A 13,425-nucleotide genomic window follows, 5' to 3' on the forward strand; every position below is an offset into this window, starting at 1 on the left:
ATGCTGGCTTCTACCAATTTTTCCAGTGGTCTGTAAGGAATACTTATTAAACTGATAATTCGGTAATTTCCACATTTGTCACCAGCTGCCTTAGCTGGAATTGGAATTTTATTTACAGACATCTATTTATAACCCTTTTCTCATCCGATTGTCTTCTGGAAGTTATATTCGACAACCGGAATAAATTAATAACTGGCTCCTTTTACCGAACCCCGGTCGCAGATGAAACAGTTGCTGAACAGTTCAAAGAAAACTTGAGTCTCATCACAAATAGGTACGCTACTCATACAATTATAGTTGGCAGTGACTTCAATCTACCTTCCGTATGTTGACAAAAAAATATTTTCAGACCCTATTGCTTCCGCAATTGTTCTAAATCCTTTTTTTAAAATTATTTTTAACAATTAGTTGACGAGGCCATTCAAATTGTAAATGGTTACGAAAACACACTTGACCTCTTAGCCACAAATTGTCCTGAGCATCACGACGGATACAGGGATTAGTGAACACACAGTCGTAGAGAGGCTCAATCCCGTAACAAAGAAATTCACCAAAACTAAACGCGAAATATATCTATTTATAAAAGCAGCTAAAAATTCGGGTGACGTCTTTCTAAGAGATAGTCTCCAATCCTTCCAAACTATGTAAATGAAGACCATATGTAGCTTAAGTTCAAAGAAATACTATCAGCAGCACTCGAGATATTCATACCAAATAAATTAATAAGAGACGGAACTGATCCCACCATGGTACACAAAACACGACAGAAAGCTGTTGCAGGGGCACCGAAAAAGGCACTATAATTTAGACGAACGCAAAATCTCCAAGATTGGTGAAGTTTTACTGAGGTTCGAAATTTTATGCAGATTTCAATGCGAGATGCATTTAATAGTTTCCACAACGAAACTCTCTCTAGAGATGTTGCGGAAAACCATAGAGATTCTGGTTCAATGTTAAGTAAACCAGCGGAAAGGCTCAGTAAGCGATGAGGAGGAGGAGGAGGAGGAGGAGGGGGAGACAAGGGACCCAACCCATCGGAGCAGGTAAAATCGTGGCAAATGTCCGGCGTGGCAAATGTCCGCACACCGTTCCTACATTTCTCTAGAATCAAGCTGCTTTTCTACCAGTTTTTCCAATGGTCTGTAAGGGATACTTATTAATCTGATAATTCGGTAATTTTCACAGCTGTAAGCAGCTGCCTTAGCTGGATTTGGAATTTCATTTACTGACATCTATTTCTAACCCTGTTTTTCATTCGATTGTGTTCTGGAAGTACTTGAAGAACCCCCTAATAAGAAAAAAAGTAATGCGCGGTCCATGCAGCGTCCTCTAGACCTATTCAAGAGCCTATCGCGTAGGCTAGGTATACCTGACTTTGTGCAACGAGTACGAACCAGTCATTTCCCCTTCAGGTAGACGCAAGTGTGTAGTTTGTTCACCGTTTGACTGGCTGTCAGGGGGAGGGCGAGAGCGGCACGACCTGTTAATAGGCGCCCCAGTGCGGCCGGCAGGAGGACACACGGCCGGGCCACCCACGCAGGGCCGGCAGCGCTAGTTGCGGGCGGCGCCGCCAGGGCGCGCCAGGGCGCGCGCCGCCGCTCGGGGCCGGCCTGCGCGCCGGCGGGCAGTGCGGACTGCGATGTGGTAGCGCGAGGCGGCGGCCGCCATGCACACCCCCGTAGCCACCATGGAGCGGCCCTCCTCGTCCTCGGCCGGCCTCTCCACCAGCCGCGACGACCAGGACAACTTCACCAACAGGTCGGTGCCCGCCGTCGCCTGCGTCTGTCGTGTGCCCGCCAGTGGACCCAGTGTGCGAAAATCCTTCCTTCCCCCCACAGTGTCGCTTATCGGACGCTCTCGTGCGGCGGCCGCTCACGCCGCCAGCGAGTGGAATGTGTGCTAGTGGAACGCAGAAATGTCGCCAAACCTACCCTCTTTGTGCAGTTGTTAACGGAATCGCTCTTTGTTTGTAAACATTTTCACTGTGGATCCACACAGCGTGGATTCCGTCGACGTCAATGACAGCGTGTGTGGGGGTGGGTGGAGTGGGGAGAGAGTGTAGCCTGCATCACGTGAGGAATCGATACCGCCTTGTGTCGTACCCTACCGCACTGTGGGCTCCGCAGCCGTCACGTACGGCGTCTTGCGTCTGCGGAAGACCCACGCCGCCGACAAGCGGCTCGAGGGTCAAACATGCGGACAGGCGCAGCTCATCCGAGCCCCCTCGATGCACACATCAACGCTGCTTAACCTACCCCTGTATTTTTTGTTTCTTACCATACAAATGTCGGCTGTTGCACGTCATGTTTATTTCTTTCGTGCACGATGCGTTTTCTCACTAAAGTGACAAATTTGTGCCTGCTGTTTCCGTCTTACTTTAATTTTGCTTGTAACTACACTTTAGTGATAAATAATACCGTGTTTGCATCACTTGTATGTTACCGAAACGAAACAGCAGCTTCCAGAAAGCATCGGGTTTAACATGTCTTAATCGTAGCTAAACCCACATGGCAACGGGAACTATTTTTCTACACTCGTTTAGCGCGCGAATTACATAAAATATGTAAGAAACGTAGCAATTGCTTTCTTTTTAAAAATTAAGCGATGTTTCACCAGTATCCGGCTTTCAACTACCATTTTATACTGGATGAAAAAATATATAAGTCGTCGTGTACACACAACCTCGATACGGAAAGAAATTAGTGTGAAACATTTTCGATATGACGCGTACAACGTGTCTGTTCACTTGGGTTAATGTAATTCGTGATGCTTCGCTCAAGACGCGATGTGTAAATATGATTCCTTCCTTTCTCTGACGATATCAACAGTTAAAATTGCTGTTTAAAATCATGTCACAGTTAACGAAATACAATATCGTGTAATTTAATAACCAGTGCAATCTCGATAAAACAAAAGAAAGATAAATCGTATGTGTCAATTACACTCGAAGCCTTAACATGGGGTATCTTAAAAAGTACGCTTTGCGTCACATTCTATAACGTTTTGTGGAATATAGACGTTGGTTACAAAAAATTGTTGAAAAGTGTATGTGAGACTACTTATAATGAGAATCCAATGTTTGGAAAACATTGCTACTCGCAATTTTTGCGTTTCTATAGCGAAACGTGTTAAATATGGCGCGAACGTATACATCAGTCTGTTCCTACAACCTTTATTTCGCATCCACATTTCTTGGCATCACCAACTCTGGGCATCATATCACTTTCCGACCTAACCTAGATCTCGGGAGCGCTACAGGTCAGTCTGTCGCTCAACCAAGGTTTCGGGACGGGATAGTTCCACTCTAGCCCCGTTCTGTTAATTTATCATGAAACGAACTGTTTGATTTTGTTAATTGTGGAGTGGAAAAGTGGAACAATGACTCATATGCCTTAAGAGTTGAGTTAATCTTCCGAAAGTGGTAGGCGTAGCGAGAGGTGAAAAAATATTCTCTCTGAGGACAAATGTTATCATCAGTCACATTATTCTGCCACTGTTTTACAGAATTTCCCTTCGCTCTCTATAAGACGGCTAGATGTTGTTGGTCACCAGACATAAAAAGCTTTCGTCAAACCAACTGTGTATGTGGAGTGTGAGATTAATTATGTGTAATTTCAGTCATGGCGAGAACTGTCAACTTGGTATTTTCACGTTCCCAAAAAAAAAAAGTTAACTTTTAGAACTGAGGAGCTGTCTTCCAGTTAATAACAGCGTTCTATCACACCTCACGTTCCATATCAAGCTGGTGTCTGGTGGTGGTGGTGGTGGTGGTGGTGGTGGTGGTGGTTGTTATCAAAGTTGTAGGGCGCTGATCACTCGGCAGTTAAGACCCTTTGCAGACAGTAGAGACGAGTCTGGTTGAAATGCGTTTAAACAACAATAAGTTTTAAAACCAAATAGAATGGTCACAGCGATCATGATTTATAATAAACGCGCACCCATTTAGGCCCAAAAAAACAACACCAAATAGAGATAAATGCAATAACTGTCGATAAAATATATTATAAAAGTGCATAACAAAAACATTTACAACAGCTCAGATGACTATGCCTGTGTGAGCACTTTGAAACGATGACTGAGCCAGTCGCTCTGTAGTATCCCAAAATCTCCCTGCCGGTGATTTGGAAAGGAGGCCAGACAACACATACAACCTTATGCCGTATATTACACTCGCCTTAATGTCCTATAAAAGACAGGGATCGGTCCTCAGGTTAAAATATAGAATAGCACAGTTAAAATATGATGTATCGACACCCGACTTCTCACGTCGTATTCTTTCTTAATTTAGACACTGTTTGCCACCTTGTACACGCAAATTTGAATACATGCTTACATTTGCATTACTTAGCGTACTTAAAACACGTTGATGGTAGACTAGTGATCTGAAAACTGGTTCGTAATAAATAAACGTTAGTAGAATAAAACAGTTTGTTTGCTACTCAACATTAAATATCTGAAACATAGAGCATTATGATAACTGTTAATCTGCATCGCAAGAGGGCCGTCTGCACGAAAACACTGTATTTACCGATACTGTGAGTGAATTTCATGTAATGTTTCGGCTCGCCTTCGTTTTAAATAAGAGCGAGAAAGCAATCCAAGCCATTTTAGTGCACTGGGCTGTTAGTATACCGGGCAAAACCACAGTTATCTTAAGTGTAAATGATACACGGGCCTACTACAATGTCGGTCGAATGTTGCAGGAATATAATCTGGATGTGCACGCGACTTTATCCTTGCTCGAAGGTAGTCAATGATCTTCGTTGAAGGAAAAGTTGGAAAGGAGAATTTGAATAGACCTATATATTAAAGTAGACTTTTCCCATGATGATAAAGCTGAAAATTCAAAAAACACTAGGACTGAATGTATCCTGCAGCCGTTCGACCCTCTTCTGCCGTTGCTATCTTGAAGTCAGCTAGTCTTCCCACGCCGCATCCACGGATCGAAAAGGCCGCTTATTAAACAGTACAGTGGCAAGTAACCACTCAGGAGAGCGCGAATGCTGTCACACTGCCCCTTCGCGTTCCTGCACCGCAGCTTACCGTATTTGGTCTTCCTCGACAAATGCTTTCTATGTTGCGTTGCAGCACAGCGGAGTCCTCACAAAACATGCAAGTATCGAGGATGGATAGGCCACCCTCGCAGTCCATAAACTGTGCTCGAGGCATCTTCGCTAACTTCTGTAAAGATGAGATAGCAATTGGAAGTGAAATTAAGAGAAAGATGTGCACCAGCTCTGGCGCTGTCAAATGAAAAGTAAAACCGTGTCTCGACACTGAAGTTTAACTATATCGTCAACTGAATTTAAGATGATATTCGTAGTTAGAGAATGAATGCAGTCGGGCCGCCGGTTCGCGAAGGCTGGCTGCTGAGAGAAACATAAGAAACGTCTGTCTCTCACGTGGGAATGTTTCTGTTACAGCTGGGAAACGCAAGGAAACTTCACCTTTGCTTTTAAGTTGGTTGTGCTTTACCTAGAAGCCTGAAATATCGTACATAATTTTTCTTATATCTGTATTCTTTCTTCATTCCTTTCGAAGAAACGCCTCCTTTACGTTTTCCATGAAGTCTGGATTGTGAATGTAAGGATTGTAGAAGGGAAGACAAATGGTAGACTTCGATTTTATTGGGAGAAGGAGACTATGTATAGGACACTAGTGCGACACATTGTTTAGTACTGTTAGTGTTTGGGATCTGTACTGTGTCGGATTAAAGGAAGACACCGAAGGAATTCAGAGGCGGTCTGCTAGATTTGTTACCGGCAGTTTCGAACAGTACGCATTATTTCGAGGATGCTAGGGAACTCCGATGGGAATCGCTGGATGGAAGGCGACATTCTTTTCCTGGAGGAGTATTGAGAAAATTTGCAGGACCGGCATTTGAGGCTGACTGCGGAACGATTCTACTGCGGCCAATGCACATTTCGCAGAAGGGTCACGAAGATAGGATTGGAGAGATTAGGGCTCATACGGAGACACATAGACAGTCGTTTTTTCCCTCTCTGTTTGCGAGTGGAACAGAAAAGGAAATTAGTTGGAGTGATAGTAATAGTACACGATGACCTACGCCATGCGCCGGTCGTTGGCTTTTGGAGTCTCCACGCAGACATAGATGTTACGTATCTCATTTTTACTTTCTCGTCTCCAGCGCTAGTCTGTCCTATGCAAGCCTCTTCATCTCTGCGTAACTACTGTACACTGCCTCGTTATGAACCAACTTCTTGTAATGAACCCTTGACCTCCCTGCAAAAATTTTACCTCCCATCTGCCCCCGCACCCACTGCTGCCAGCCCCCTCTATTACCAAGTTACCAGTTCCTCCTTGACTGAGGACTTGTTCTATCAGCTGACACCCTGTTTTAATAACATTGTGCCATAAATTTCTTTTTTTCTCCATTTAGTACCTCTTCAGTAGTTAGCCGACGAATTCATCTAATTTACAGCATCTTCTACCGGGGCAATTTTTTTTTAATTATTTTCTTCGTGTCAGCATCGTTTATCGCGCCACGTCGCCACTTTAAATATCAATAAAGCTGCAAATAATTAGTTACAACGTCGTACTTTTTCACACATAATAATGTTTTCTGTGCCGAAGTGTTACCAGATAAAACTGTGGTAATATGTAGATCTTGGCAAAATATCACCTTGGTGTGGAGACAAGCAAATAGCCCTTAACGTAGAGAAACTTTTTGCACGTTGCAAAAAATAATAGATGCAATTACCTTTGATTAAAAGAATCGTTAGAGGCAATTTTAAACTGTCAAGTCATACAAACTGCCTGAACTAATAGCATGTAGAGAGAATGGAGTACATACACGAGCTCGCTTGAAAACGAAAGAGACAGCTTGCAGATCACTCATACTGGAGTGTGGTATAGCAGTCCAGATTGCAATGGGGCTCACGATCCACGGCTTCCGCGGTCAGAAAAGTAGAACCCATGTCTCGGACCCTTAAGAATGCGGGTTGGTCGCGGGATCCACGCCGCCCTAGGTTAGGGATGTCCTCCCGTTCAAAGCAAATCTGGTTGAAATTATAAAACATGCTTCCAGTCTGTCGTAACAAGGAAAAATGGCAGTGATTATCCTGACCATAAAGATAAAAAAAAGAGCCTTTAAAGCTTAAATTAAGAATTAGTGGTATTTTTACCAGTTCGTTTAGCGTTACGCAAGGTGCACCACGAGGAGTCGAACTCATACCCAGAAGTATTTACATTATTTTCTATTTTGATATATACTTACAAATTCGTCATATTAGCCTATTACATATGCCCATCTTCAATAATTTCACATATTGCATTCTTGTAATTTTTCCAGCACTGAAGTTCGCCACTTGCTGTTTTATGAATTTTAAAACCAGTCAACACATTTCCTTTTTCTTGTTTTTTTTTTTTTTTTTTTTTTTTTTTTTTTTTTTTTTTTTTAACGGATGCAATTTTGTTGTCTTGTTCAATTTGCTTCAGTACCTCAATAAAACCTGTCTGTATCTAGGATGCAGGGATGGAATAGAGTATTGTACTTGCTGTGGAAACTTTCGGAAGCACTGGTGGTTTTCTGTTTCTTGGAACTTCGTCCTGCCCACATGGACGGAGCAAAGAGTGCGTCTATATAAATATTAAGGCATCGTTGAAATTACGTCCTCAACAGAACACTCACCAACCATGCCAGGAGCCAACATTGCCAAACCTAATATGTAGGACAGTAACTTGCGATTTCATTTATGTGCCAATGGTCATCTCCAAGTCCCTCTGTGTCTTTATCGCCACCTGCTCGGTGTTAGATGAAATTTTCATCTTTGGCTTGTTATCTCGGACCACAACTCGTTTCCAGCTTTCATAACGCTTTCTCCAAAATCTGAAAACACTGTTCTGGATAATTTCAGACCTAGATTATCACATTTATCAACAACTGTCGAAAAAGACATGCTGGTAAGATCTTTCCTTATCGTTAAAGAAAAAGAAACGCACAATCTAATGTCCACTAACAAGCCTATGGATCGTAAATAGCTGACAAATAACTTGGTGCATTACAGTTTTTTTGTCAGCGCCATTATGTAACAATAAATAAACTCGACCTGTACCTTTCACACTTGACGTGTTCAGAATGGTATGAACCTTCTGAATATTAATAGGTAATATCGGTAGAATTTTTCGTCTAGCTTTGTAAATGGATTTGTGTAAGCAGTCGACATTTTTAGCAGCTATTTTTTCAGTGTGTTCTTCTTTTAGCTGATAATATATAAGTTTTGATGGATTCTTCTATATATCTCGTGTAGGTCTCCTCGTCAGACCGCTATTTCCTGTACCCGAATTTTGCCACCAGTTATTTCTGCGTGGTTGTGGTAGGTTTGACTCTCGAGCACATCTGCGCCTTCAATGGAGGCAGTTTTAATGAAACTTTGTAACTCTTAATGTTGCACGTCCATCGGGCTACACCAACTTCTAACGATTTTTGGAATCCGTAAGCATAACCGTTCTGAGCACCATTTTCCTTTCCGTTCTACTTGCTGTAACTACAGTCACATCAGAGAACTTGTTCACTATGAAATTATTAGTCGTATACTGAAACATGAGCCCACAAACTACCACTCTGAGAAAGCTAGTTGGGTTCTGGAGACACGGCTCCTACTGCCGGCTAAGCCTGCCTGGTTACGAGAGGCATGGCTCTTGTTCCAGTTCCAATGAGACCGGAATCACGGGGAATCTCGAGCGTATGTAAACAAAGGCAGTGCGAAAGAACGTAGGTTTATTTTTGCTTGGTGGGAGCCCACGGCGGAGTGGCTTAAATATCTCAAATGACAGAAAATAAAGGCGGGCGTCAGGTATTTTTCGCAAAAGTACCTACAAGATTCCAAGAACTGGTTTTTACGGGTGAATATCCCTGTATAAAAGTGAATTCCCGAAGATGAAATTAGCGTAATAAGAGATGATGTACATAAATATGAGTATAAGAGATGAATCTTCCCGTATTGCATGCGGGATGGGAACGTAGACAAACTGGAATGTATAACACAATGAATATTATCTATACTTTGTCCTGCATTAATAAAAATTCGTAGAGTGTAGATGTAGAAATCTATGTTAATGCTGGGCAAGTTTTGCAAATGAGTACAAATAAGACTGATTTGCAGATCAAGCGAAGTTGTAGATAACGAAAATTTATTGGAATAGCCTGAACGTCGCTTTCTCGTGTATTTCTTATCTTTCTTTTGGCATCCATCCCATTTAAACATTCTGGTCTTTGAATTCTCCTTAATTCAGCTCTTTTCTGTTAGCTTTTTGAAGCTTAGAGGCTTACATATAGCGAGTATACAGCTCGGAGCTAGTTAAGGAGACGCTCCACAATTTCGACTAGGTTATTTCTTGATTACACAGACATCCTGTGCAACTCCATACATCAAACTAGACTCCTGCGTCTTTTCTCCATTCTGATTCTTGAGATTCGTGATTACACCACCGGTGTGGTAAAACGATCCAGGTTTCGGAAATACTACGTTTCTCGTAAGAGCTTGGTGTTTGGTGTGAATGACGGTCTCTCCCTCTCCCTCTAGTCTGAATAGTGCATTAGTGTGTGAGGTTCTTACCAAATCGGCCCGAAGGATGAAGTTCGATGATTTCAGCCGCTAAAGTTATAAGCAATCTGCTTAATACTTAAGAAAGTGTAACGGAGGTGCTAAGGGAACTTTAATGCATACATTATTTTAAAGAAAAGATTCTTCTACTCGCAAAACTCTTTGATAAATTTAAAGAGCGTATATTTCAGATAGACTCTGAAACTCTTCCATTGTCTTCATCTTGTATTTTCCGTACGTACCCAAAGAACAAAGTAACAGCCGCGCGGGGTAGCCGAGCGATCACAGCGCCTTGCCACGGCTCCCCCCGCCAGAAGTTCGAGTTCTCTCTTGGGCATGGGGGTGTGTGTTGTCCTTAACGACGTTAGTGTAAGCCTAGGGACCGATGACCTCAGCAGTTTGGTCGCATAAGACTTACTCCAAATTTCCAATAAAATAACAGACTTGGGGCACATCCGTTGTGCAGACCATCAGAATTTGCTTGCTCTTCTCGCGAATGAAATAGAAAAACAGTCTTCGCCTTGCATTGTAGAGGTACTGAATTGTTGCTGAACTACGAAGAGCGGTTCGTTTGCCTCAGCCTGAATCAGTTTCAGTGCAGCCCGCGAATGTGTTTGGCCCTAATCTCGGTTTTGTATAACATGCAAACTTTTAAGTTTAATTTGGAGAGTGCGTACCGAAGGTGTTCTGCCTTGGATACAGAGAAAGAAGAAAAAAGTGAAAATATGAAGGAAATCTTTTTGTACTCGTTAGGAAGAAACAGAATTACAAACAGATCGAATATTGACTCACACAATTACAGATTTGTTACTGTTAAGTGTGGCACAATCTATACGGGAAAAAGCGCTTGTGTTCCTGTGTGAATCAGAACCCACTGAATCTAGTCTGGGTGTAGCTCAAAAATGGTTCAAATGGCTCTGAGCACTATGGGACTTAACATCTGAGGTCATCAGTCCCATAGAACTTAGAACTGCTTAATCCTAACTAACCTAAGGACATCACACACATCCATACCCGAGGCACGATTCGAACCTGCGACCGTAGCCAGGGCCGGCCTTTGCCATCCAGGTGCCCCGGGCGAGTCGTCCAGTTGGCGCCCTTTATTGTATAAATAGCGAACCTGGCAGTGCTTCGCAACACGGTATTTGACTGTTTTGTAGAAATCGTCTTAAGTGGTTAATGGCGTCATCTTATGATCATAACATAGTTTTTTCCATCGTAAATTTGAGTATTTTATTTTTTTAAATGGAAATGAAATCCAAATAATCTGAAAGCCAGCTAAGACGCTCCATGTGAGTCTTGTGTAGCCTGTGACGTCAGTCCAGCATGCTGCTGTCGCTGCCGTAACAGTCAGTATAGCAGTGATATATTGTTTGGGCATTCACGTTTTGGGAAATTGTCTAAAAATATTGCGTAGTACTGCACCGTACATCTACAACAACTCCAGAAAATTGTTTTTGCGGGTTCCAAACACAGAAAAGATGCGTAAAATGTGGTTGAAACAGGCTCGTATATCCCAAATATTTCTTTTCTTATCTGAAGCACCGCTGTACTAAAGCGAACAAAACAAAACAAAAATTATTCAAATTGGTCAAGCCATTTCTTTGTTTTGGTGAGACTAACACACAACAATTGATTTTTATATATAGGAGGTAATATGTATAACGAAAAAACACTAATTTTGAATTGGGTACCATATTTTTATTGAATTTAATATAACTGTAAGCCATAAACCTATATTTTCTGTCAGTCATCAGAACACAAAACATATTACGCCTAATGAAAAACAATTATAAACGACTAAAATTTTACTTTTCTCGCTTTTCTGTCGGCAAAGTCTCTGATCAGATTAGCAAAGTCCAGGTTTTCTGCAACTTCATTTTCAATGGACAGTGAGGCCAAACTGGTTAGTCTTGTTTGAGACATTGTGGACCGCAAGTGCGTTTTTATCAACTTCAGTTTGGAAAAACTGCGTTCGCCGCTTGCGACAGTCACTGGTATTGTTAGCAAAATACGTAACGTTATCCAGATGTTGGGATATAACTCTTGAAGATTATGCTTTTTTATGAAGTTTAAGGCTTCAATAGGCGTTGCCTGGCTGTCTTCGAGATAGTGTTGCAGGCCTAAAATTTCGTCGCACAGCAAATTTCCATCAATATCTGACTTCATGTTGACAGTTAACTTTTCTTGTAATTTAGAACAGCATTGTATTAGTTCTTCTTTATTTTGATTTTTTTTAATGTCAAACAAGAAACTCCACGTCGCAGAAAATTCTTGCATCTGTTCAAATCTTTCTTTCATGGATATGTGCACGGTGTCCAACAGTGCATAGAAAAACTCTACTTTAAACTTCTTTTTTGGGTCAGTTATTTGATCATCAACAGCCTCTTCACCCGGCCTGCGTTTAATACGTCTTAATCGCATTTGTGGTTTAAATAATGGCTGCGTATCAAGATCCGAAGCCAGTTCAGTTGCTGTTACAATAGCTTGTTATAAACCTGTTTGTCTATATGTTTCCAAATAAGAGCAACATTTGTAAAGGATTCCCATAAACTCGACAAAGTTGATTGTGGGTGACTGACTTGCTTTACTCACAACGTTAATTTGAAACAGAACATCATACCATGTCACGAGAGAAACAATGAAGCTGAAGTCTTTTAATTGTCCTCCTAGTGTTGTCGCTTCGTGTGACACCGCAGCATCGCTTTGTTCAGTAGCATCGGCCAAGGAAACCAAAGGGTCATGCATTTCGCATAATTGATAACGAACCGCTTTGACGCTATCAATTCGAGCTTCCCAGCGTGTGTCACATTTTTCAGGGTGTATATCTTCAAATGGTCGGTCAAAATTTTCCATCTATTTACCGATCCAGCAAATAGATTAAACATTTTTTTGTAACATTCCAAACAGTGTCACGGATTTTACTGATGATTTTGCCGCATCACACAATACCAAATTATAACTATGGCATCCACATGGCACAAAAAAAGCTAGTGGATTTAACTTCTTAATTCTGTTCTGGACGCCTTTATTTTTCCCCTTCACGTTCGCGCCGTTATCGTAGCCCTGTCCTCTGCAGTCATTAATGTTAAGGTCAAGATTACTCAATGTTTTTAAAATGCTTTCTGTGAGGCCTTCACCGGTTGTATCATCTATTTGCAGAAATGAGATGAAATGTTCTTTTACACTTACGCCATCCTCTGTTATGTCGGGGCATCTTAAAGTTATCGAAAGTTGTTCTTTGTGGCTTATATCTGGAGTACAGTCAGCTATGATTGCATAATACTTTGAACCCTTTATGCGGGATACGATTGTAGACATAACGTGTGATGCCATGAGTTCTATTAATTCATTTTGTATATTTTTGCCGCAATAATGGTCAGCCAAATCACCATTCAATGCCAGTCTGACGTGCTCTTCCATGATTGGATCAAACTTTGCCAATAACTGTACAAGACCTAAGAATTTTCCCTCTGAATGCCATATTATTTTCAGCCAAATACAAAGTAATGTGCATCAATCTTTGAAGCACATTGCTCCATCGTAAACTTTCTTTAGAAATTAGCTTTTGTTCTTCCTTGTCAATAGTTAATCCAGCTTTAAACCTGATTTCAGCTTCAGTCCATTGAGTAAATGCTTTTTTGTGGTTAGGACTATTTTCATGCCGTTTCAGAGCTTCACTTAAATGTTTACAATTTCTGAAACCCACAGTGGTAGTCAAATTAGTAGTTGACTTTAAATCAAACAGTCGACAACAAAAGCAAAAGACACTGTCGTTTGATACAGAATAAACTAGCCACCGTCGTCTGATAGTTTCTTCGTTTGATAGTTTTCTTGTGTAATGAGTTGAAGAGAAATG

The 13,425-nt window shown here is 41.6% G+C and overlaps 1 protein-coding gene across 1 annotated transcript in view; it reads left to right on the forward strand.

Annotated features, from left to right (window-relative positions):
- Window positions 1-1,634: 1,634 nt before the first annotated feature.
- LOC126481126 (mitogen-activated protein kinase kinase kinase 13) overlaps window positions 1,635-13,425 on the forward strand; it is a 397,315-nt gene continuing 385,524 nt past the window's right edge. Inside the window, exon 1 of the mRNA XM_050104665.1 lies at window positions 1,635-1,758. Within this exon, the coding sequence (XP_049960622.1) occupies window positions 1,667-1,758 (92 nt within the window). The 5' untranslated portion in view covers window positions 1,635-1,666. The remainder of the gene's footprint in view (window positions 1,759-13,425) is intronic.

The sequence above is a fragment of the Schistocerca serialis genome, chromosome 5, assembly GCF_023864345.2.
Source record: "Schistocerca serialis cubense isolate TAMUIC-IGC-003099 chromosome 5, iqSchSeri2.2, whole genome shotgun sequence".
NCBI classification, from domain to species: Eukaryota; Metazoa; Arthropoda; class Insecta; order Orthoptera; family Acrididae; genus Schistocerca; species Schistocerca serialis.